The 26,912-nt window shown below is 46.2% G+C and overlaps 1 protein-coding gene across 1 annotated transcript in view; it reads left to right on the top strand.

The window, feature by feature from the left end:
* PPIP5K2 (diphosphoinositol pentakisphosphate kinase 2) overlaps positions 1-26,912 on the top strand; it is a 243,396-nt gene that overhangs the window by 213,756 nt on the left and 2,728 nt on the right. Inside the window, exons 29-30 of the mRNA XM_063964081.1 lie at positions 6,410-6,556; positions 6,984-7,109. Of these exons, the coding sequence (XP_063820151.1) occupies positions 6,410-6,556; positions 6,984-7,109 (273 nt within the window). The remainder of the gene's footprint in view (positions 1-6,409; positions 6,557-6,983; positions 7,110-26,912) is intronic.

Consider the following 26,912-nt stretch of genomic DNA (forward strand, 5'->3'; position numbering starts at 1 on the left):
GGGGGCACTAAATTTAGGCGCAATATTGTATATACAAGCAGCTATTGGGGAAAATTCACTCAGTTATAGTGTTAATCCCCACATTATATAGCGCTCTGGTGTGTGCTGGCATACTCTCTCTCTGTCTCCCCAAAGGGCTTTGTGGGGTCCTGTCCTCAGTCAGAGCATTCCCTGTGTGTGTGCGGTGTGTCGGTACAGCTGTGTCGACATGTTTGATGAGGAGGCTTATATAGTGACGGAGCAGATGCCGATAAATGTGATGTCGCCCCCTGTGGGGCCGACACCAGAGTGGATGGTTAGGTGAAAGGTATTAACCGACAGTGTCAACTCCTTACATAAAAGGGTGGATGACGTAACAGCTGTGGGACAGCCGGCTTCTCAGCCCGCGCCTGCCCAGGTGTCTCAAAGGCCATCAGGGGCTCAAAAACGCCCGCTCATTCAGATGGCAGACACAGATGTCGACACGGAGTCTGACTCCAGTGTCGTCAAGGTTGAGACATATACACAATCCACTAGGAACTTCCGTGACTTGATCCCGGCAATAAAAAATGTGTTACACATTTCTGACATTAACCTCTAAAAATGGGTTTTTATGTTTGGGGAGAAAAAGCAGGCAGTGTTTTGTTCCCCCATCAGATGAATGAATGAAGTGTGTGAGAAGCGTGGGTTCCCCCGGATAAGAAACTGGTAATTTCAAAAAAGTTACTGATGGCGTACCTTTTCCCGCCAGAGGATAAGTTACGCTGGGAGATATCCCCTAGGGTGGGTAAGGCGCTCACACGGTTGTCAAAATAGGTGGCGCTGCCGTTTTAGGAACGGCCACTTTGAAGGTACCTGTTGATAAAAAGCAGGAGGCTATCCTGAAGTCTGTATTTACACACTCAGGTACTAGACTGAAACCTGCAGAGCGTGCTGCTGCAGCGTGGTCGGTGACCCTGTCAAACATACTAGTTTGCTAACATGAGAACATATTAAAGACGTCGTCTTATATATGAGGGATGCACAGAGGGATATTTTGCCGGCTGGCATCCAAAATGAATGTAATGTCCATTCTGTCAGGAGGGTATTAGAGACCTGTCACTGGACAGGTGATGCTGACTTTAAAAGGCGCATAGAGATTCTGCCTTATAAGGGTGAGGAATTATTTGGGGGTGGTCTCTGGGACCTCGTATCCACAGCAACAGCTGGGAAGAAATATTTTTACCTCAGTTTTCCTCACAGACTAAGAAAGCACTGTATTATCAGGTACAGTCCTTTCGGCTTCCGAAAAGCAAGCGGGTCAAAGGCGCTTCCTTTCTGTACAGAGACAAGGGAAGAGGGAAAAAGCTGCACCAGTCAGCCTGTTCCCAGAATCATAATTCTTCTCTCGCTTCCTCTGAGTCCACAGCATGACGCGGGGGCTCCACAGGTGTAGCCAGGTACGGTGGGGGGCCGTCTCAAAAATTTCAGCGATCAGTGGGCTCGCTCACAGGTGGATCCCTGTTTCATTCAAGTAGTATTTCAAGGGTACAAGCTGGAATTCGAGATGTCTTCCCCCCGCCGTTTCCTCAAATATGCCTTGCCGACAACTCCCTCAAGCAGGGAGGCTGTGCTAGAGGCAATTAATAAGCTGTATTCCCATCAGGTAATACTTAAGGTGCCCCTACTTCAACAAGGACGGGGTTACTATTCCACACGGTTTGGGGTACCGAAACCGCATGGTTCGGTGTGACCCTTTTTTTATATTTAAAATCCTTGAACACATACATAAAAAAATTCAAGTTCAAGATGGAATCGCCCAGGGCGGTTATTGCAAGCCTGGACGAGGGGGATTACATGGTATCCCGGGACATCAAGGATGCTTACCTGCATGTCCCCATTTACTATCCTCGCCAGGAGTACCTCAGATTTGTGGTACAGGATTACCATTACCAAGTCCAGACTCTGCCGTTTGGACTGTACATGGCACCGAGGGTGTTACCAAGGTAATGGCCGGAATGATGATACTCCTTCGAAAAAGGGGAGTTTTTAATGATCCCGTACTTGGACAATCTCCTTATAAGGGCGAGGTCCAAGGAGCAGTTGCTAGTCGGGGTAGCACTATTTTGGAAAGTGCTACAACAGCACGGTTGGATTCTAAACAGTCCAAAGACACAGCTGTTTCCTACGACACGTCTACTGTTCCTGGGGATGGTTCTGGACACAGACCAGAAATAAGTGTTTCTCCCGGAGGAGAAAGCCATGGAGCTGTCATCTCTAGTCAGAGACCTCCTGAAGCCAAAACAGTTATCGGTGCATCATTGCGCGCGAGTCCTGGGAAAAATGATAGCTTCCTACGAAGCAATCCCATTCGGCAGGTTCCATGCAAGAACTTTTCAGGGGGACCTGTTGGACAGGTGGTCCGGATCACATCTTCAGATGCATCGGCTGATAACCCTGTCTTCAAGGACCAGGGTATCTCTACTGTAGTGGCTGCAGAGTGCCCATCTTCAAGAGGGCCGCAGGTTCGACATACAGGACTAGGTCCTAGTGACCATGGATGCCAGCCTTTGAGGCTGGGGGCAGTCACACAGGGAAGAAGCTTCCAGGGACTTTGGTCAAGTCAGGTGACTTCCCTACATAAATATTTTGGAACTGAGGGCCATTTACAATGCCCTGAGTCAGGCAAGGCCTCTGCTTCAAAAGGCCGGTCCTGATCCAATCAGACAACATCACGGCAGTCGCCCATGTAAACCAACAGGGCGGCACAAGAAGCAGTATGGCGATGGCAGAAGCCACAAGGATTCTCCGATGGGCGGAAAATCATGTGTTAGCACTGTCAGCAGTGTTCATTCTCGGAGTGGACAACTGGGAAGCAGATCTTCTCAGCAGACACGACTTCCACCCGAGAGAGGGGGGACTTCATCCAGAAGTCTTCCAAAGGATTGTACACCATTGGGAAAGGCCACAGGTGGACATGAAGGCGTCCCGCCTCAACAAAAAGCTATAAAAGATATTGCGCCAGGTCAAGGGACCTTCAGGCGATAGCTGTGGACGCTCTGGTAACACCGTGGGTGTACCAGTCGGTTTATGTGTTCCCCCCTCTGCCTCTCATACCAAAGGTACTGAGAATAATAAGAAGGCGAGGAGTAAGAACGATACTCGTGGTTCCGGATTGGCCAAGAAGAGCCTGGTACCCAGAACTTCAAGAAATTATATCAGAGGACCCATGGCCTCTGCCGCTCAGACAGGACCTGCTGCAGCAGGGGCCCTGTCTGTTCCAAGACTTACCGCGGCTACGTTTTGATGGCATGGCGGTTGAACGCCGGATCCTAAAGGAAAAGGGCATTCCGGAGGGAGTCATTCCTACGCTGATTCAAGCCAGGAAAGATGTAAATGCAAAACATTATCACCGCATATGGCGGAAATATGTTGCTTGGTGTGAGGCCACAAAAGGCCCCAACAGAGGAATTTCAACTAGGTCGATTTCTGCATTTCCTACAAGCAGGAGTGTCTATGGGCCTAAAATTAGGCTCCATTAAGATACAGATCTCGGCTCTGTCGATTTTCTTCCAGAAAGAATTAACTTCAGTACCTGAAGTTCAGACATTGTAAAAGGAGTGCTGCATATTCAGCCCCCGGTTGTGCCTCCAGTGGCACCTTGGGATCTCAACGTGGTGTTGAGTTTCTTAAAATCACATTGGTTTGAACCACTAAAAACCGTGGATCTAAAATATCTCACGCGGAAAGTGGTCATGTTATTGACCTTGGCTTCGGCCAGGCGTGTATCAGAATTGGCGGCTTTGTCATATAAAAGTCCTTATCTGATTTTCCATATGGAGAGGGCAGAATTGAGGACTCGTCCCCAGTTTCTCCCTAAGGTGGTATCGGTTTTTCACTTGAACCAACCTATTGTGGTGCCTGCGGCTACTAGGGACTTGGAGGATTCCAAGTTACTGGACGTAGTCAGGGCCTTGAAAAATTATGTTTCCAGGACGGCTAGAGTCAAGAAAATTGACTCGCTATTTATCCTGTATGCACCCAACAGACTGGGTGCTCCTGCTTCTAAGCAGACTATCGCTCGCTGGATCTGTGACACGATTCAGCAGGCGCATTCTGCGGCTGGACTGCCGCATCCTAAATCAGTGAAAGCCCATTCCACAGGGAAGGTGGGCTCATCTTGGGCGGCTGCCCGAGAGGTCTCGGCTTTACAACTTTGCCGAGCTGTTACTTGGTCAGGGGCAAACACGTTTGCAAAATTCTACAAATTTGATACCCTGGCTGAGGAGGACCTTGAGTTCTCTCATTCGGTGCTGCAGAGTCATCCGCACTCTCCCGCCCGTTTGGGAGCTTTGGTATAATCCCCATGGTCCTTTCGGAGTTCCCAGCATCCACTAGGACGTTAGAGAAAATAAGATTTTACTCACCGGTAAATCTATTTCTCGTAGTCCGTAGTGGATGCTGGGCGCCCATCCCAAGTGCGGATTTTCTGCAATACTGGTAAATAGTTATTGCTAACTAAAGGGTTATTGTTGAGCCATCTGTTGAGAGGCTCAGTTGTTTTCATACTGTCAAACTGGATATAGTATCACGAGTTGTACGGTGTGATTGGTGTGGCTGGTATGAGTCTTACCCGGGATTCAAAATCCTTCCTTATTATGTCAGCTCGTCCGGGCACAGTGTCCTAACTGAGGCTTGGAGGAGGGTCATAGTGGGAGGAGCCAGTGCACACCAGGTGGTCATAAATCTTTCTAGAGTGCCCAGCCTCCTTCGGAGCCCGCTATTCCCCATGGTCCTTTCGGAGTTCCCAGCATCCACTACGGACTACGAGAAATAGATTTACCGGTGTGTAAAATCTTATTTTATATATATATATATATATATATATATATATATATATATACACACACACATAAATTACATTCTAACCATGAAGCATGGTGTTTAATAACAATGATAAAAGGTTGCACTTCGCTACGGAGCAATAAACTATATATATTAGTAAGTGCTGGTGCTAAATTTAAACACAATTAAATTCAATTAACAAATTAGTTCAGAAATTGACATAAATAAAATGAGACCACTTTGTCAAAGTCTCCAGTGAAAAAAAAAGAATAATCTGAGCACAATTGTAACTAGAAGTCTCCCTAATGCAATATTGTCCAGACGGACACCTTGGTGCCCAATAAAAGGTAACGAGATATAAAGCCCGTACTAGAAATAGAAGTACATGCACTTATCTGAATGGATGTTGTCCTGATACCGCATGTTATCAGTCACCACAGATATGTAATGTGGATGACCTTAAAAGAAATAATCTTCTAGTGTAATACTGTTTCCAAATATATATTGATTTTTAGAAAAATGTAGCAAACTTGCAACCCTACATATCTCACACAGTGGTTGTGGAAGCCAGGTAAGTTGGTAAGTACACAATTTCTCCTCCTGCTGCAAGGTAGAGCCTGAATATGTATCAGCTGGTACACTACTCCCAGGTCATAGAGCTACCTGACGAGTATCGTTCAGGACAGGACTTTTTCAAAGAAAAATAATGTGCATGGGTCTGTTCACTCTGATCCCCTGAAAGGGCTCTCAACCAAAGGAAGTCACATGACCAAGGATGCTCTCACATCATAACATTGTTATCAAAATACATAGTATATAAACTCATACAGTAACACAATGTACATCATAATAAATATAATTAATAAGTAACGCATTATAACAGTCTCTTCTCATGATTTCATAATGTTAATCTGATAACTACTCCTTGGACTATGTATTTGGAGAGATCAATTTCTGGATATCCAGTAGGGTGAGCCTGCAAGATGCCAGTTTATACAATAGTACTTACAATCATAGTATTAGCAAGCCCTCTGTGGGTACTTTTGTAACTTCATATCCTTCTTGGCATGTAGATGACCGGTGGTTCATGCATGCGCTATTTTTCTAATATGGCTACTGGTATCTGTAATAAAAAGAATTGGAGAAATAAAAGAACATGGCCATCGCCATGGATCCGGACATAGAAATACATATTAAGCTTGGTAATATAAAAGAATGAATTTCCTTTGCATAATTAGTTTTGACTTTTACATTTTATTTTTTTTTAAATACTTTTTATTTAATCATAATTGCAACATGTGACAACGTGAACAATTTATCTTAAGGAGTTTAAGCATTTGTGCAATCTTGGCTTTAATAGATAATGCAGGTAAGTATACTACAGCAAAATAGGACGCCTAGGAGTGACATACTGTAATATGTAAATGTTGCACAAGGTTTCATTCTCCATAATGTTGTTTAGTGCTACACTTTGTCTAATCATCAAGAAAACAATATGATGTAATTTATTTATTTTTTGGCTATTGTATTATCCAGGAGTTGCTATAGGCTTCATATGTATTCAAGTGTGACAATGTATACACATGTATATATGTATGTCTTTCAGGGTTTGAGTTGTACTCCATGGTACCTTCCATATGTCCGTTAGAGACTCTCCACAACTCCTTGTCTTTAAAGCAGGTGGATGAATTCCTTTCTGCAATTGCGGCTCCTTCGAATGACTGCCTTATGGATACCCCGACAGCGTCTCCCTGTAGGGCGGCTATGTATATTCTTATTCTTATCCATGAGTTGTAGTAATGTGCACATACTATAGATGGAATGAGCACCTGATCTCAGAGGAATTCTCTTAAGTAGTAATCATTTTCACATGTTGTATTTTATTTTATATATTTATACCCTAGAAACTGCTTTCTGGGAGGGCAGGGGCACAATCCCCAACTACAGTGTGTGTGAATATATATATTATATTTTAGTTCTATTCATGTAAGGCTAAACAATGACACATGCACCTGCACAGACAGACCCCATAACATCAGCAGTAGTTATCACTTCTATGAATTAAATAAAGAAGTGAGAAAAGTCTTGTGAAGTGTTTATCATTAACTGTAAATGGGTATGCATAATATTCTGTACGGAATGCTAAATATAGATGCTCTGTTCTTCCTTTTTCCTGACAGCTACTCCTGGATATCATAGTTATGTTGGCAGGAAAGTGTCATTAAATACATATTCTCCCACGAAAATACTTCCAACTCCATTTTTCCTTGGTACGAGCACTTCCATATCTGATACTGTTGCTCCAGGTAAGTGACCTCTTTTATGGCAATGAGGGAATTAACACTGATAAAATAGCACATTTGTGTTTATATGGGGGGGGGGGGGGGGGGGGGGTAGTATTCAAATGGTGTCGGATCCTCTCCGACACGTCAGTATTCAATGCTGGCCGGAAATGGCCAGCATTCCTACAATGCAGATTCAACTTGATAACAAGTCAAATCTGCATCAGCCTCAAACTGTGAAAAACAGATGTGTAACTCGCCGATCCACATGTTTTTCGACCAGTACCGGGTTTTCCGACAGACGGAAAAACAGCACTTTCATTGAATAGGTCGAATACCAATTTGACCTATTTCTGTTGAAAAGTGCCTGTTTTTCCGACTGTCTGAAAAACCGTCACGTATTGAATAGACTCCGTTAAATCCAATTAGTTGTACAATGCTTTCAATTTGGAGTAAATCATACGTATCCACTTGATGTAAAAGATATCCTATTCAAAGGTCACCACCTATGGTTTCATGATGACAGAATCACAAAGTGCTATTGAGGGGGGGAAATAGGCATTTCCGCCACAAGCTGTCCAAGGAATTTAACTCTCTTCTGTCCAGCTCTCATCCCTCTAAGCGATTTCTCTGGGTTCACGAGGGGCAGTCTGTACAAGCTGCATTACTGCACTTCATGCAGGGAGCTCCCAAATTCTTCCAGTATCTGTCATAGAAACATCCATTTTTGTAACTCCATTGTATACACCTCTGTGAACTGTTTTATATCAATAGATACATTTTGGTAAAATTAGTGTAAGCCATGTTTGTCCTGTGAGTTTGCATTTTTAAAGCTTCATAAGTTTCTTTTCTACTTCAGTACGCCATGGAAACCGTTACTATGGGTTAGCTCATTTTAGATGGTCATAGTAGTTAAATAAATTACCCCTTGTAGCTTGTGAAAAGGAGCGCCTCTTCCCCAGTGTATCTTCTTGTATCTAGTCAGCCCGGCAGGAAGTGTTTATTTTCTCTCTGACCAGCACAAGTCATATGTTTCCAGTTGAAGATGGTCTAGCTCAGTGATGGCTAACCTTGACACTCCAGCTGTTGTTGAACTACACATCCCAGCATGCCCTGCTACAGTTTTGCTATTTGGCCATGCTAAAACTGATGCAGGGCATGCTGGGATGTGTAGTTCAACAACAGCTGGAGTGTCAAGGTTAGCCATCACTGGTCTAGCTCCCTGGGCACCGCTGTCTGCTACCTTAATGGAGCAGTTCTTGCATTCAAAACAAGCATCATTTGAGTTTTCACTACAAGTGGCTTTTCTGCATTGTGCCCACCATCATCATTCTTTAAAGTGCCAAGGATAGCCCAGACAAGCTTAACCACTTAACTGATACAATCATATGTATACAACCGCGCCATCCGCTGCATCCCTGGGGCTGGTAATGAGTAAGTCCGCTCTATACATGTGCTAATGGATTTCCTTTTCCAGGTCCTGCCACCCTGGCAGTAATGTAGCAATCTGTGACCGCCAACATCGCTACCAGAATTGCTCCCCAGTATGCAAATACCACACTGGGGTCCATGCGCTGAAATCAAAAGTGTAATGGGAGGAATATAGTTCTCCTTCCAGCACTAATAAGTTGATCTGTGTGTGTGGAGATCAGCTGCAGCAGGAGAGACTGATAACCAGGCTCCGCTGACTCTGGTGAAAGGTTGTAGCACAGGGGAAGGGGGTGTGTGGGGTGCGAGTGGCAACATTTGATTACAGAAAATTTGTCACAGGGTGGGATATATTAGGCAGCTAGTGAACAGTCATTTCTTGAAGTTAATGTGTTGGAAGCAGGAAAAATGGACAAGCGTAAAGATCAGAGCAACTTTGATAAGGGTCAAATTGTGATGGTTAGATGACTGGGTCAGAGCGTCTCCAAAGCTACAGCACTTGTGGAGTGTTGTTGGTTTACATTGGTAAGCCACTGTGTTAGTGGTGGTTATTTCCACACTGTACAGTAAGTTTTATTTATCTTTATCACATAGAATTCTATGGGGATTGCAGTGCTGCAGGTTCGCAGTATATATATATCTCTGATACAGTATCTGCTGTGGACCTTTAGAATACATATGGGGATCTGTATATATTGCACTAAACCTCAGAAAATGGCAGTTTTGGGATTTTTTTCTCTCTCTAGCATCCATAAGGGATATTGGGGAGACTGAGTACGATGGAGTATAGATGGGGTCCAAAGGAGCCAGTGCACTTTAAATTTCTTCACTGGGTGTGATGGCTCCTCCCCTCTATGCCCCCTCCCCCAGACAGTTTAGAAAAAAGTGCTCCCAGGAGAGGATGCACATCTCTGCAGCTCCAGAGAATTTTCTACAATTTCCTTTAAACTTTGATTATTTTCGGTATGATGTTTGGGCAACAGCATAACTGCACCATGGGAGTTAGGGGGGGACGGTCATCGGCCTTGCGAGGTGTCAGAGCCTCGTAAGGCAGATGAAAGGTTGTTTGTACAGCGGGGCACTGTGCCTTAGCTGTCGCAGCCACATCATGCTGCACACCCCTAGCAATAGCCTGAAGGTGACGATAGTGGTGAGTACAAACCGGGGGGGGGGGGGGGCATATGGGACCCTCCTGTGTACACTGGCTAGCGGTGGCTTAAACTAGCACTTGTGATGTTTTTAAGCTAATTGGGAGTCTTTGCCAGTATAAGGAACACTGTAGCTCCGGCACCATTGGTAGGGGTGGGGGGAGCTACCTCAGAGGGGGACCAGCGGTATTTTGGCGCCTTCCCCTGCTTTCAGCAGACGCACACAGCTCCTCCTGCCACTCAGAAAACGCTGGAAAACTGGTACAGGGTGTAGCAAAGGGGGAGAGCCGCTATTGTACATAATCTGTGTCCTATACAGGACAGTCATCATAGGTGTTTTCCTGTAATATAACAGCTTACAGCCTCACTGGGGCTGTGTAGCTGGGGTGTGCTGGTCCCCTCTGTCTCTATCTGCCTCTCACATACAGTAAGGGGCAGGCATGCTAGTTATTACCTGTATGTGATTGTGCTTTACTGTGAACATGGGTAAACACAAACTATGCAGTGTATGCCACACCAGATTCTCTGCCTTATCTGATTCTGTTTCGTGTGATCAATACAGCCAATCTTCACAACTCAGTGAGGGGGCTGGGTGAGAGGGTCAAAAGCCTTCTTGGCTAGGGGCACTTAAAAATATGATGTGTCATCACAACTCACTGCTAAGGTTAAAAAAACCTCAGCTACTACAACAGGCTGTTGCAGACTTGGCTGCCAGGGCCTTGTGGTTGCGTCAATGGATAGCGGACGCAGAGTCCAAGTGCAGTGTGGAATCTCTCCCCTTTTCTAGTGAATGGCTCTTTGGGGTTGAGTTGGATACGTGGATTTCTAAAGTTACTGCAGGGAAATCCACGTTTCTACCCTCTGGGGCCTCGCCGGCTAGGTGTTCCTATCCGGGGCCGTCTGTTCAGTTCTTTTGGTCTAACAGATTTCGATCTAAGGCCAGAGGTGCCTCCAATGCAGCTAGTAGCACCAGAGGTAAGACGACCTGCGAACACCGGTTCTCAGGAACAGAGCACCATTTCTGCTTCCACTAAGTCCTCAGCATGACTGTGCCCACACACCTCGAGGTGGGAGCTCGACTGCGTCACTTCAGCCGCATCTGGGAGGTTTCCTGCCAGGTTACATGGGTCAAGGACCTCATTTCTCAGGGCTACAAGCTGGAGTTTGACGGTGCTCCTCCCCAACGATTTTTCAAATCAAGCTTAACAGCTTTGGAGGATACGCAAGTTACGTTGCAACAAGCCATCCAAAAGTTGGTCCAGTCCCACATCATTGTTCCAGTACCAATACAACAATGGGGAAAGGGTTGCTACTCCAACCTGTTTGTGGTACCGAAGCCGGGCGGTTTGATAAGGCCCATTTTGAACCTAATGTCCTTGAACCCTTATCTCAGGGGTTTCAAGTTTAAGATGGACTCATTAAGAGCAGTGATTGCGGGCCTGGAAGAACAGGAATTCATGGTTTCCCTGGATATCAAGGACGCCTACCTTCATATTCCAATTTGGCCACCTCATCAGGCTTATCTGAGGTTTGCCCTACTGGACGATCACTACCAGTTCCAGGCACTACCCTTTGACCTGTCCACAGCTCTGAGGGTATTCACAAAGGTAATGGCAAGATGATGATCCAGCTTCCGGGTCCAGGGGGTCAATGTTGTCCCTTACCTGGATGATCTCCTGATAAAAGCAAGATCCAGGTAGTTTTTATTGCTCCATATCGACCGCGATATCCAACTTCTGTCACACCATGGGTGGATTCTCAATATACAGAAGTCCCACCTGGAGCCAACTCAGTGGCTCCTGTTAATGGGGATGTTACTGGATACTGTGTCCCAGAAGGCGGGAACGCTTCAGGAGATGGTCCACATGGTGCTCTGGCCTGCTTGCGTATCTATCCATCTTTGCATAAGATTGTTGGGGAAGATGGTTGCCTCATACAAGGCTATCCAATATGGGAGGTTCCATGCCAGAACATTTCAATTGGATCTCCTGAGCAAGTGGTCCGGATCACATCTACAGATGCACCGGATGCTATGGCTGTCACCTCAGGCCAGGATATCCCTCCTGTTGCGGCTGCAGTCCTCCAATCTCCTGGAAGGCTGGAGTTTCGGGATTCAGGATTGGATCCTCCTCGCGACAGATGCGAGTCTGAGAGGATGGGGAGCGGTCACCCAAGGGGCTCAGTTCCAGGGCAGGTGGTAAGCCCACGAAGCCCTCCTTCTGATCAACATTCTGGAACTTCGGGCGATCTACAGTGCTCTGCTTCAGACCTCTCTTCTACTCAAGGATCATGCGATCCAAGTACAGTTGAACAATGCCACAGCAGTGGCGTACATCAGTCGGCAGGGAGGGAGAAAAAGCAGAGCCTGCATGCGAGAGGTGTCAAAGATACTTCTCTGGACATAAAGAAATACAAGGGCAGTGTCTGCAATCTTCATTCCGGGTGTGGACAACTGGGAAGCGGACTTCCTGAGTCGTCACGATCTCCACCCGGGGGAGTGGGGGCTCCACCATCAGGTGTTTCAACAGATCATTGACCGGTGGGGCTGCCCACAAATAGACATGATGGCTTCTTGACTCAACAAGAAGCTTCACTGGCATTGCTCCCGAACCGGGGCGCCTGGCCTTACCGGCTGGTCTACCTGTTTCCTCCGATTCCGTTGCTCCCAAGGGTCCAGGCAATTCTGATTGCACCGGATTGGCCTCGGAGGGCATGGTACGCGTATTTTCTGGACTTGTCCGTCAAAGACCCTTGGCATCTGCCACTAAGAAGAGATCTTCAACAAGGACCGTTCATCTACCCAGACTTATGGCAACTTTGCTTGACGGCATGGAGGTTGAGCGGAACATCATAGCTCATAAGGGCCTTTCCAAAAGAGTCATTGCTACCATTGTTCAGGCCAGGAAACTGTGACGTCAAAACACTATTATCATATCTGGAGACAATATGTCTCTTGGTGCGAGGAACGCTCGTATCCGCCTGTGGAGTTCCACTTGGGACGTTTCCTCCGTTTCCGCTGCTGCTGTGGATAAGGGCTTACGTCTCGGTTCCATTAAGGTCCAGATTTCAGCCCTCTCAATTTTCTTCCAGAAGAAATTGACCGTTTCTCCGGCAGGATCCACAGGTTATCCACAGGATAACAATGGGATATGATGGCGCGATAGCGGATTGGCACCAAACGATCACAAGCTCTCAGTCCTCCAAGGATGCAACAGGCCCATCCATATATCCCCACCCACTAGCTCAGGCAAATCGTTTTTTTGTTTGGTGCGGTAGGAGCCAGACCATGATCACAGGGCTGCTGTTTTTGGCAGGCTTAAGCGTTCTTATTTAAGTTTTATAGTCTTACTATGTTTTCTAAGTGATCTTTCCTAACAGCGTCTTATATGCATGTTGGAAAGAGTCGCTCCAACAACTCTCCGCCAGGTCGCAACAATGCTTACCCACGGTACAAGTGCTGTCTCGACGGGCGTCTGTGTCGGATATACTAGCAGGTCCAGCAGACATTACCAGGCTGTGGCCGGAGCACGGGGAGAAGGTAAGGCATCAGTTCCACTTAGAGGGGGAATACGGACACAGCCGCACTGTATTGGGAGTAGACTACCAAACAGTAGCTGGCGTGCCGCCACCACGGGTGCTCCAGCGCTAGGTCTTAGGGATCATAAGGCACCAGGAATAGCATGAGGCTGCGATCCCTTTGGTTGATGTCTGCGGTGGGGAGTCGGACGCTCTCCTGGTCATCCCTCCCCCCAGTTCATGACCAGTTTCCGTTGGTCTCCCGCCATGAACTGTTGCCTCATTTCCGCCTCAGACGCTACCACGAGGGATCTCGGTTGCAGCATAGGGGGCTGTGTCTGTGTTCACTAAGCGCTAGCGCGAGGAGACCCGGTCGCAGTACAGGCGTCTGTATACACTTAAAGTTCCGGAGCGACAGTGTACACTAGTAGCTCCCGGATCCACTCCGCGTTCGCTAACATATTGATCGATCTTGGAAGTGAGGCGAGTCTCCCTGTTTCCCACTCTGAGTACGGGTTATACAGCACTAAAATTCTATCTACCTTTGTCAGTATGAATAGTCTAAGTTTAGTGCATATTGCATATGAGATGTGTATATTACTGTGGTTTTCTTCGCATTGTGTCTGAATACGTTAAGGTCTGTATAAAACAGAATTCATTAATATGTACTCTTACATCCTTTGAAATGTGTTTGTAGTTGATTATGTGCTCATATGACTAATATATAACATGTGACTGACTGCTAGTGTGATTGCTGACTTTAATATATGTTTGTCAGTTGGTCTCCTGATCCTCAATGCCGGTGCATGGGTAGGGTCAGATTGATATCACTTTAGAGAGATAAAGTGGTTACAGTCACAAATTGTGTAGTACAAGTGCTGATTATTTATCATGTCTAACAGCGGCAAAAGTGACAAGGGTACACTTACAGTAACACCAACAACCATTCATAATATGTTTGCAAAAACTGTATTATCCTTTCTGATCTGGTACAGGATGGTTTATGTGTAAATGGTTGGAGGTTCAGGTCCCTGATCGACATCAGGTATAGATAGACTCTCTTGGGTGATGTTTGCACATACCTTGTCCAGTTTGGCTGAAAGGTCATTCCTACAGTCTCGATACCAGGAATGGGGTTCACTAGAATCCATACATGCAGCTACCTACATACGGTATATCCCCAACAGCTTCTCCAAATAAGTCAAGCTGATAAACCGTGTATAAATAAATTATCCACTTCACAGGCTATACATGATGATCATCAGACAATGAAAGCTCTATATACTCAACTTCGGCACATGAAGAACAGGTAAAAGGTATCCGTTCAGTGAATAAACTGAAACCATAAGAGCAGTAAAGGCTAGTCTGTTCTTAGAGGCAGCAGAGCCATGGTTAAAAATAAGGCACCCGTATTTTAATGTCCCAAAACAGGTAGGGCCTCCTCAAGGTGGACACAAACAGCTGAGAATCAGGAAAAGGTTTGGGCTACATTCCAATATCCTTTTCCAGCTGGGGATTGTAAAAAATAAAAAGGGAAGTGTCTCCTATGCATATGATTTGATAGTGCAAAAATCTATATAGCCTCTGCCATCAACATCAAAAGAGTAATGTTTTTCAAAAAAACAATGTCTGACTAGGGCAGTCATAAGGCCAGCCAGGACTTCAGCTTTCATAAAAGCAAATAGCTGCCTGGGCTGAGGTATTGAAAGATGGACTTTCAGTACCTGCAGGGGAGCAAGAATCCCATATAGCTTACATGTAACAGGCAGCAAAGATATGGGTTATGCTTTTGGGGCATCAACCTTAACAATAGCTGCTAACAGATCAGTTTGCTTACTACAGGCAAAGTTGATTCAGAATCAAAGAAGGTTCTGGGAACTTGACTTTGGCTGAAAGTCTATGTTTGAGTAAGCAGATAGTGGGGAGTCAGAATCAGACTCCAAGAAGGTCACGTTTCCTTCCACATATAACCCTAGTTAGGGGTCTTGTTTCAGCCTTTTCGGTCATAAAGGAAAAGCAATAGGTTCGTAACAGCAACCAGAGGGCCAGCTTCCAAACCAGAGGATAACCCATCAGCATGATGGTATAGGCCTCCTTCTAGGGGATCCCAGGGTAGGGGGCCGACCTCCTAGGTTGCACAGATCTGATAATAGATGCCTGGGTGCAAGAAGCGGTATCTCTAGTTTATGCTTTCCTTTCAAAAGCTTCTTCCTCGAAGATTCTTCTGCTCCAGCCCGTTCCGGGCAGAGGCAAAGATAAGGGGATTGAAAGAAGCAGTTCAGAAATTGCTTTTGTCAGGAGTAGTCATCCTGGTAACCCATGCACAATGTGGACAAGGGTGTTTACTCCAACCTGGGTTTGATTCAGAAGGATTCTTTACTCCATTCTCAATCTCTAAAATCCTAAACAGATAGGTTTGGGTACCACGATTTACATGGATGCGCTCCATAGTTTGGTAAGGAGCCAGTAGATTACATAGTATCCCTGGATAGTCAGGATGCTTACCTACAGGTTCCTATAGCACTGTCCATCAGTGTTATTTCAAGGTTTACCATCCTTCAGCAACATTCAGTTCTAGGTCTTACCCCTTTTGGGTTAACCACAGCCCCAGAGTATGTTCCAATATAATTATGGCAGTTTATCTCCGCAAGCAGGGGATAAGAAAATTGCCATACCTCGACCACCCTTTTTTTTTTTTTTTCTGGAACAATCACAGGAAAGGCTTCTGTGCTATCCCGAACAGACAAAAACTTGTCTGCAGAGGTACGGGTGGTTCATAAATGTGGCAAGGTCATCCCTGGCTCCGCCACAACGGATGACTCACGGGGAGGCTGTACTGAATCAAAGCCTGCAGAAAATATTTACCTCGGAATAAGATATCCAAGGTACAGTCAAGGACTCAGGAGTTGTTACACAGTCAAACAATATCAATTCACGCAGCATGCGCATGATGGGTTTGATGGTGTCAACACTCGACATGAACAATTCCACTCAAGACTTCTGCAGCTTCTGATTTTATCAGCAGCCGCAGCGCGCTGGATGGGTCCGATCTCATCTGATGTTGGAGGTTGGGCAGTGTTGTGCCTGATTAAAATCTCTGATAGGAGACCACCTGTGAATAACAGGTGTTGTACGTGGGCCAGATGGAGAGTAAACGATGTGGTAGCATGGCCGATTGGTCTAAAGCTCTGTATTAAGGCTCCAGACTCTTCGGAAGTGTGGGTTCAGATCCCACTGCTGCCGTTATTATTTTCAAGAGGAAGTGGTACTGTCAGAGAAGGTAAAAAAGTCATTAACCTGGTGGCTACAGACATGCCATTTAGACAAGGGGACAACCTTGTTAGATATCAAGTTGGGAGATACTGACAACAAATGCTAGTCTTTGGGGCTGGGGAAGGCCATTGTCCGAAGGATTAATATTCTGGGCCTGTGGACCACAGAAGAAAGTTGCCTGCTAATAAACCCGTTAGCACTTCGTGCCATATACATGATCCAGGTTCGGGTAAGGGACACTCCTAAAGGAAAACCAGTCCAGATCTGCAGGGCCAAGGCAATGGCATTAGTGTACCTCAACCTTCAGAGTGCAACACGCAGCTAAACAGCAAGGAAGAACGTAAGTCACATATTAAAGTGAACAGAGCTCTCTCTTCCAGCCTTGTCCGCAGTATTCGTTCCAGGAGTCCTAAACTGGAGAGCAGACTTTCACAGTCGACACGCTATTCAGTTAAGCGAATGGGCTCTACACCCAAAAGTCTTTTCAGACTCTGGTAGACAAGTGGGGTTTGCCAGAGATAGATCTCGTGACGTCCTATCGGCAAAAGACCCATATACATGTCAGGAACAAGGGATCAGGTAGTGATCTTTGTGTACGTCTTTTTTTTTTTTTTAAATAAAATGGGAGTTTCTTTTCACTTATGTGTATCCTCGGATCATCCTTCTACCCAGGATGGTGAGGAAAATACAACAAAAGTGCTGTATCTTTTTCCTCCAATCATCCTGCCACCAGGGTAGTGAGGAAGATAAAAGAAGCTAAGGGTGCCGTGATTCTAATAGCTCCGGCTTGGCCCAGAAGGCGTTGCTACACAGATCCGCAGAGAATGTCGATGGACGCTCCACTTCTGCTTCCTCAACGCCCAGATCTGCTAATGCAGGGTCCTTGTTATCACAGACATTTGGATCAACTGTTTTTTACGGCGTGACTCTTGAAATCTATATCCTGAAGTCAAGAGGATTCTCACAGGTAAATCAAACAATGTTCAGAGCAGGAAAGACTTCCTCGGCTCATATTTACCACCGAATATAGCAAGCCTATAATCATTGGTATAATGGAAGAGTTATGGACCCAAAATCTTTCAGAATTTCCAGGGTTCTAACATTCTTTCAGAAGGGAATGGATAAAGGTTTAAGAATGGCTTCCTTGAGAGTGCAAGTGTCAGCATTGACTGCATAGTTCAGCTAAAGTTCTCTTTCTGCTGACTATGGCATCAGCTAGAAGAGTATCAGATTTAGGAGCACTGTTATATAAATCTCCTTTTCTGATGTTTATCCAGATAAAGTAGTTCTCAGAACTAGATCTGGGTATCTTCATAAGGTGGGGTCTAAGGTCCACCTTAATGAAGAAATTGTAGTCCCGTTTTTTTCCAGGTATCGGGACTTTCTTCGGGAGATGCGTCGCTGGACGTAGTTCGGGCATTAAGGGTCTACGTGGGTCGTACCAGTGCCGTCAGAAAGACAGATTCTCTCTTCATTCTCTACGAATTTCACATGAGAGGATGGCCTGCTACAAAACAGACGCTGGAAAGATGGCTTTGAATGACTATTTCAGAAGCATACTCTCAAGCTAATCTCCCTGTTCCGGCTAATGTTCACTCTACTCGTAAGGTGGGTGTAGTATGGCTGACCGGCGGTCTCCTGACCGCCGGTCAGCTTACCGACGCCGGGATCCCGGCGGGGAGGGGCGAGTGCAGCAAGCCCCTTGCGGGCTCGCCGCGCTGCACTCGCCACGCTGCAGGCTCGGTGGCGACCTGCGGTCGCCACGGGTTCTATTCCCACTCTATGGGTGTCGTGGACACCCACAAGTGGAAATAGTCCCTGTTGGTCGGCATGCCGACCATCGGGTTACTGAGCCGGCGGGATGGTGGAGGAGGTCATGTGACTGTCGGTCAGCAGACCGCCGGTCACATGAATACCACCCCGTAAGGTAGGTCCTTCATGGGCAGCACAGCATGATGCTTCAGCAAGAACAGATATGTAAGGCAGCCACATGGTCTTCCATTAACACACTCATAGACATTATGCCTTGGATACTTTTGCCTCTCATGACGCTGAATTCGGGCGAAGGGTTCTCCTACCAATCAGGAACATCCTCACCACTAAAAATTGCTTTGGGAAATCCCATTGTTATCCTGTGGACCCTGCCGGAGAAATATACTTTATGGTAAGAACTTACCATTGATAACGGTATTTCTCCTATGTCCACAGGGATCCCGCCCTGACACACCTGATTTGAGGGTCTTTCTACTCACTAACCTCTTCCTTCTTGTACGGAAGGGTATGCATGTGTGTTCTTCTCGCCTGATTAGTGCTCTACATGATGCTCCTGCCTAAATGCTTTGGAATCCAACTGATTTGCCTGAGCCAGTGGGTGGGGATATATGGACGGGCCCGTTGCATCCTGGGAGGACTAAAAGCTTGTGATCGTTTGGTGCCAATCCATTATAGCTCCATCATATCCCATTGTTATCCTGTGGACATAGGAGAAATACCGTTATCAACGGTAAGTTCTTACCATAACGTATATATTGCCAGAATTTCAGACCTTGTAGGGAGTACTTCACATTCAACCTCCTTTCGTGCCGCCCACGGCACCCTGGGATTTGAATGTAGTGTTGGTATTTCTACGATCCTTCTGGTTTGAACCTCTGATGACGGTGGAAGACAAGTACCTCACGTGGAAGACTGTGATGTTACTAGCCCTGCCCGTGTCTCCGAATTGGGGGCCTTATAGTGTAAAAGTCCTTACTTGGTCTTTTACGAGGACAGAGCGGACTAGGCAACAGTTCCTGCCATAAGTTGTCTCTGTGTTCCACTTGAATCAACCTATTGTGGTTCCGACACTTCTGCTACTCCGGAGGCATTGGATGTTGTGCGATCCTTGAAGATCTATATCAAGCGAAAGGCTCGGATCAGAAAGACGGATTCCCTGTTCGTGCTCTATGATGCGCAGAAAAAGGGTTGCCCTGCTGTGAAGCAGTCCATTGTGCGTTGACTTAGACTTACCATCCGATAGGCCTATGTGTCGGCAGCCTTACCTGTTCCTCAGTCTCTGAAGGCCCACTCTACAAGATCGGTGGGCTCTGCGGCTGCCAGTGGAGATCTCGGCCTTGCAACTATGCCGAGCTGCTACCTTGTCGGGGAAGAACACTTTTGTAAAGTTCTACAAGTTTGATACTCTGGCCAAAGAGGATACCCAGTTTGGGCAGGCGGTGCTGCAGAAGTCTCCACACATTCCCGCCCGTTCTGGAAGCTTTGGGACGTCACCATCGTACTACGTCTCCCCAATATCCCTTATGGATGCTAGAGAAAATAGGATTTTAATTACCTACCGGCTAATCCTTTTCTCGTAGTTGACTTTTCTGCAGGTTCTTGTTCTGTAGTTACCTGTTCAGCTGTTGCTGTTATTGTTACCAGCCGTTGCTGGTTGTTTTATGTTCGTGGTGTGTAAATCTCACCACTCATTGTTATGTTCCTTCTCTCAAGTATGTCCTTTCTCCTTCGGTCACTATTTCTCTTTCATCCATCTGGGGGACGCTGCGCCATTACTTGTGGGTTAGAGGTGTGTGGTTGTGGAGTTTGGCACAGAACTATTAAAACCTGACTCCTCCCCCCTCTAACCCCTCCCATCTCCTTCCTGCCTAGCCAGCACCTCAGTTTTAGTTTTGTGCCTGTGGAGTACAGACACAGTTTTTATTTCTCCTAATTTTTCTTTATTTTTTCTTTATTTTTCTTTATTTTTCTATACCTAGTCCCTGTTTACAGGTGACAGGTATAAATGGAACAAGGATGCTGTCAGAAAGGGCCACCATACCTTGGTCACTGGGGCCTTTTGATTCACACGACAGATCAAAGAGGTACTGGACAGCCACAATCTGTCACTGGCAGTATTGGGCTGTCCCTAACGGTTTTTATTATTTATTATTTATTAATATTTATTTATTTTACTAATTTTAGTATTATTTTTACTTTATCTCCCTTCCCCACATCCCCCCCCCCCCCCCCCCCCCACCCCCGGCGCAAGCCCGCCAGCGGGAGCTGTGCCGGAGACCTGTACCCATACAGCCGCAGTACTGTCTGAAGGGCTGTGGGGACGGGACGGGGATCCCGGAGAAGCCGCCGCAACAGTCGCTATACTTAGCAACGCGCGGCGGCCCGAACTTCCGGTTGGTCGCGAGAGGAGAGCAGGGACGGCTTCCCGCTCTGTTCTGCCCGCGCGCACGTCATGATACCATCTACAGTGACAGGGGGACGCTGTGCTCGCTACCTGAACAGAACAACTTGGGGTGGCGGCACGCGAGAGCCGCAGACTTTCGGCTGCAGCGCGCCTACTGAAGCTGACAGGCGCTTCATTGTTCAAGAAGGGACGGACTCCCGCCCTCCACTACCACGCGCGCACTCTCGTCCAGGTATGCAGGGCTCCGGCCGCCATCTTCTCCAGAGGCAGTACGGGGGACACTGTGCAGCGCTCACAACAAAGGCTGATCACCTAACAGCAAGTATATTTTGGGACACAGTATAAATTCACTGTAGATTTACATTGTGTCATGCTATACTTTTAGGGGAGGTAATTTTTGCAATATATAATATGCATTGAACACAGTATGATTCATAGTATATTACAATATACAACAATATGTCAAAGTATTGGAAAAGAGAATAAATGAATTAATTACTTATGAAATCTACAAAGGGTAAGACCGCCTCGGTGGTTTATTTTTTCCTGCTCACTATGGGGATCATAGCTAGCAAAGGGAAGCCCGGACGCAGGTACTCTGTGTTTCATGCTCTGGGGCATCTGTGGCGGACCAGCAGGAAAGTTCCGCGGATCAGTCTATGCCTCTATGGCTACAGTGGAAGCTCTATGGGCTCGAAATATGGGCTCAGTCTCTAAACAAATTTGTTAACTCTGCCGGCAGTTCTTCTGCTACAAAACGGCCGCAGCCGTTGCCCGCTATAACTTTTCCGGAGGAGTAGTTGGAAACATTCCCACTGGAGGATGGGGAAGTAGACCCAGAGTGGGATAATAGGATGAGGAGTTTTTCTACTAGCTCAGGTGTTAGATTCTGATATAAGCCATCCGTCAAACTCTTAATATTCAGAGTTCGGAGGTGGCGGGTTCTTCCTCTGCCTTTTTCAAAACACAAAAAAAAAAAAAAAAAAAAAAGACAAGTTACTGTCTTTCCCCCTTATTCACACTTTGCGGATATTTGAAAGAGCCCTGACTTAAGTCGGATTCTCCTGTCCCAGCCCCAAAATAAATTTTAATTTATATAAGGGGGATACAAGATGTTGAGAAACAGACCCAAAAGGTAGACGCTCCTATTCACATTTAACAAAAGCTACGGTTATTCTTTTTGTACATGGGCAGTGCTGCTGGTGTGATGCTTGGCATTGCTGCCTTAGGGCGCTGAGGTCGTGGGTTCAATTCCCACCATGGCCCAAACTGTGAGGTTTGTACGTTTTAGTTGAAAGATCCTACAGATAGGAAGATTGAAACAATGATTAAATCTATGTTATCTTTATCAGGAATTTTCTACTCCCAATTCTAGCTAGCACTTGGGTCTTCATGGCCGCGGATGACTGGCTGGCACAGGTTGTATCTTGAATGCAGTCCCACGATCCATCGGAAGTCATTCAATTAGAAAAATGAGACCTTGTTAGAGTCTACTGCGCTACAATCCTGTATTTCTGCCTTGACCATGACAGCAAGACGGTCTCTTTGATTTCGGGTTTGGGAATGCCGTTTCTGACTCGGAACAGAGCTTGACGGCGATACCCTTTGAAGGTGAGTTCTTTTTGGGTCGGAATTACAGAAGAGACTACAGGGGGCAAGAGCCCTTTTCTTCCATTTGCTCCTCAGAGACCGAAGACCACGAGGTTTCGGTCCTTTCGTACACAGGACAGAGGTAGTTTCCATCCCTTTCGTTCTTTCTCCAGGTTCCCACGAAGAGAGGCATTCAGAGGTAGAGGAACACAGGCGGCTCTTAGACCAGCCAGTAAACCTGCCGACATACCTACTGCATGACGGTTAACGATCTCTGGAGGGATCAATGACGATTCGGGCTCGGTTACGGCAGTTCAAGGAAGTGTGGCTCCTGTCAAAACCAGATCTGTGGGTGACGGAGGTCATATCCAGAGATTATATGTTACATCTCGAGGAACCAATCCCATATCGTGTGTTCGTCACTCCTCTCCAAAAACGCTCCCTCCAGACGTTGAGCTCTTCTTTATGCAACAGCCACTCTCTTACTAAATGGAGTGATTCTTCTAGTTCCCTCTCAGTAGAGAGGTCGGGATTTTACTCAGGTCTTTTTCTTGTGGACAAACCGTTTCGGCCAAAAGGGTTTGAATCCATATCTCTCAACCCAAAAGTTCAGAATGGAATCCATCCATTCGATTATCGCTACATAAAACCAGGGGAATATTTGGCTTCAGTGGACGTAGAGGACGTCTACCTGCATGTTCCTATTTGGACAGGTCGTCAATCTTGTCTGAGATACGCAGTCGGTCCTTGCCATTTTCAGTTTCTCTTCCCTTTGGTCTATCCACGGCTCCTCAGGTATTCACAGGGTGTCAGCATTACTCCGTTTTTAGATGATCTTTTCATCAGGACTGTCAGAGTGAATCCTTCACCAGAACTTGCGTCTCACGATAGAGACTCTATAGTCATTCAGATGGATAATAACTTTTCCACAGTCATCTTTACTTCCTTCCCAGAAAATGATATTTCTGGGATTCTTATTCGACGCTACCAACCAGAAAGCGTTTCTTCCTCACGGACAGGACCTCATCTCGAATTACAGCTAATCCGCTTGTCTGTAAAGACTCGTCGGTCGCTTCGCTGGTGGCTTCACAGCCCAATTTGACCAAAAAGGGTACCGTTCACGATTTGCTCTTGAGGGATGGTCACCACAGACGCAAGCCTCAGAGGTTGAGGGGCGGTGTTTCAGACTCCTTACTTTCAGACGTTCTGAAACAGTCGAGTCTAAGTTACAGATCAACATCTTGGAGTTGAGGGCAGTCCGGTAGGCATCCTTCGGATTCAAACCATGGTAAAGGGTAATCCAGTACGGGTTCAACCCGACGACGCCACGGCAGTTACTTAAATAAAGGAACTCAAAACTGGACCGCCAGGAAGGCAGTCGCTCAGATTCTCACTTAGGCAAAACATTGGGTTCAGATTATACCCGTGATTCACATTCCAGGAGTCGAGACCTGGGAAGCGGTTTTCTTAAGCCGTCACACGGTGCATAAGGGAGAGAGGGGGCTTCACCAGGAGGTGTTTCTGACTCTAGTAGCCCGGTGGGGGATGCCCGATGTAGATCTAACGGCGTCTTGTCTCAACAATAAACCTCCTCTCTAAGGGTCGCGTACTCAGGACCCTTAAGCAATTCTAATCAATGAACTGACGGCGCTGTGGCACTTTCAACTGGGATATGTGTTTCCACCATTTCCACCGATTCCACGTCGGCTTCAACGCGTTCAGAGAGAAGGTCTTCCAATCATTCTGGTGGACCCAGATTGGCCACGATGACAGTGGTACACTCTTCTGCACAATAGGGTCGTCGAGGAACCATCCCGACCCTCTCTGCTCTAGATCTTATGATTCAAGGACCATGTCACCACACAGGTTTGGTCGGCTGACTTTGACGGCTTGGTTCTTGAATCCAATATTTTAAGGGGAAAAAGGTTTTTTCTCGTCCTGTTGAGTAAAGATAACCGGTGGCTTCTGGAATTTACATTGCTTGGTGTGAAAAGCGTGGTTTAACACCGGATGTGTTTAGAGTTTCCTCGTCTGTTATCCTGCATTCAGGAGGATCTCAATGAGGATCTCAGACTTCTTCACTAATGGGGTCAAGTTTCTACTTGGTCGACTCTTCTTCATAGGAGACTGGCTATCACTCCAGAAGTTCAGACGTTCCTTCAGGGAGTTCTTCGGATTCAGTCACCTTTTTTTGTTCCTCCCTGGGACTTTAACTTAGTCCTTACGGTTTTTTTTAGAAACCTCCATTTCAACCTTTGGAATCTGTACAATTGCGGTATATAACGTTCAATGTCTTCCGATTGACAATTTCCTCCAAAAGATGAGCATCTAAATTGGCAGCTCTTTCTTGCAGACCACCCTTGTTGGATTTTCATGATGATCGGGTGGTTCTGCGAACAAAACCTTCCTTCCTCCGAAGGTTGTGTCAGCGTTTCATCTAAATTAGGACATTGTCCTTCCAGCGTTTACTCCTCCTCCTTCCGGGGAGGATTCCCATTGGCTCTCTTAGATGTGCTTAGGGCCTTACGGATTTATTTATCTCGTACGAATTCTATCCGTCGTACGAATGCATTGTTGGTTTTTAATGGCTGCGTCCAAATGAGATTGGCCGGATTCCAAGTACACAGTGACTCGTTGGGTAACTACGACCATCACAGAGTCTTCTAATGTTTCAGTTCCTGACTCGATTCAAGCTCCTTCGACTCCAGCTATTGGAGCTTCTTGAGATGTTCGCGGGGCTGCGTCTATTGAGCAGTCGTGTAGGGCGGCGACCTGGTCGTCTGTGCATACGTTTTAAAAAGGTTTTACCGTTCTCACACTTTCGGTTTGGAGACTGCCCCTGTTGGGCGTCAAATTTGGCGGACGGCTATGCCGTCTATGTCTCCCTCCTCTCATTTGCTTGCTTTGGGAAATCCCACAAGTAATGGCGCAGCGTCCCCCAGATGGATGAAAGAGAAATAGGGATTTTTGTTTACTTACCGTAAAATCTCTTTCTCTGATTCCATCTGGGGGACGCTGCGATCCCTCCCATATGTTGTCTGGTTTAACCAGTTAATTGTTTTCGGTCTATCTCCTTTGGCTTGGCTAAACGTTAACTGAGGTGCTGGCTAGGCAGGAAGGAGATGGGAGGGGTTAGAGGGGGGAGGAGTCAGGTTTTAATAGTTCTGTGCCAAACTCCACAACCACACACCTCTAACCCACAAGTAATGGCGCAGCGTCCCCCAGATGGAATCAGAGAAAGAGATTTTACGGTAAGTAAACAAAAATCCCTATTTTACCTATAACTGCCTGTGGGAGGGGGCATAGAGGGGAGGAGCCAGCACACCCAGTGAAGAAATTTAAAGTGCATTGGCTCCTTTGGATCCCGTCTATACCCCATCGTACTAAGTCTCCCCAATATCCCTTATGGACTACGAGAAAAGGATTTACCGGTAGGTAATTAAAATCCTATTTTCACATTTGTTGGATTGCTACATCTTGCCCATAATGCTAAACAGGCGGTAAAGACCAAGAGCTTGAACAGGTACAGATGTGGAAGATAGATGTTCCCATTCAGATGGGAGTCTTGAGGTGCTGCGAAAATTCCTCTACTGATATTTTTGGTGAATTTGAAGAAGCACCTAGAAAATTGCATTTGGATAGTGTTCTTTTAAAATACACATGTAAGCTTTGTGGCTGAATGAAATGGTAACCACCATGTCTGACTAAACATCCCGTGTTTGAAGAAAGCAGTGGCAAAAATTGGGTATTCCCTGCACATCAATCCTATATCTAATTAGTAATCCTAAATATGTGGACACTTTGGGGAGGCAGTCTAATGCAGTGGTTGCCGAACTCTGTCCACCAGACACTCCAACAGACCAGGTTTTAGGGATATCCCTACTTGTGAACAGATGGTATAATTAAACAGACAGGTGCACATGGTTTTGCCCATTAGCGAACACATTTGCTGCTGTGTTCAGGTCTGAATTAGGCCCAATGTCTGGATGTCATACTGGTGTTGGCAAAGTCAGACCAAACAGTAACAAAAAAAAAACAACTAGAACGTCATAAGTGATAACTTTTTGTGCAGGCACCTGGCTGAATTGTGAATCAATCACAGTCCTCTCACTGTCTAGCAGTAATGATACATTCCATATAGTACATTGTAACTTTTTCAGTATAAGTTAGTTTCAAGTTACTGCTTTGTCCAGTACATTAAGTACAGATTCATCATTGTATAAAGGTAAAGGTCTATACACACATAGTCAAAATCACTCAGAAAGTTAGTGCATATCGCTCTGTGTGTACACAGCCAGCGATAGCGATGCGCGTCCTCTCCAGGTCACTATCGCTGCTAAAAATAGACTGTGCAGGCAAGTCAATTTTGGCTAGGTCGCTGGAGAAGAGAAAGCAATCCCCTTGCTTAAATGAGTTAGCCAATATCGCTTGCACACCTAGTCAAAATTGCTGGTAAAGTTAGTCAGAATCTCCTACTGTCAGTTCAAGGGAAAACGCTCAGTCATAATCTCTCATAGACAGAATCTCTCCGTCTGTATGGACCTTCAGTCCGTTTCTCCAACTGCAGTGGTAGTTCCCTGGTCAAGATGGAAAATTGTGTAGCTGTCCGTTACATTTGCTAACGCTGTGGAATCACAGCTAACACATTGTAAAGGCTGCCATGGAGTAGTTTGAAGATAAGGAATTTTCTGCAAG

This window comes from Pseudophryne corroboree, chromosome 1 (assembly GCF_028390025.1).
Source record: "Pseudophryne corroboree isolate aPseCor3 chromosome 1, aPseCor3.hap2, whole genome shotgun sequence".
NCBI lineage: Eukaryota > Metazoa > Chordata > Amphibia > Anura > Myobatrachidae > Pseudophryne > Pseudophryne corroboree.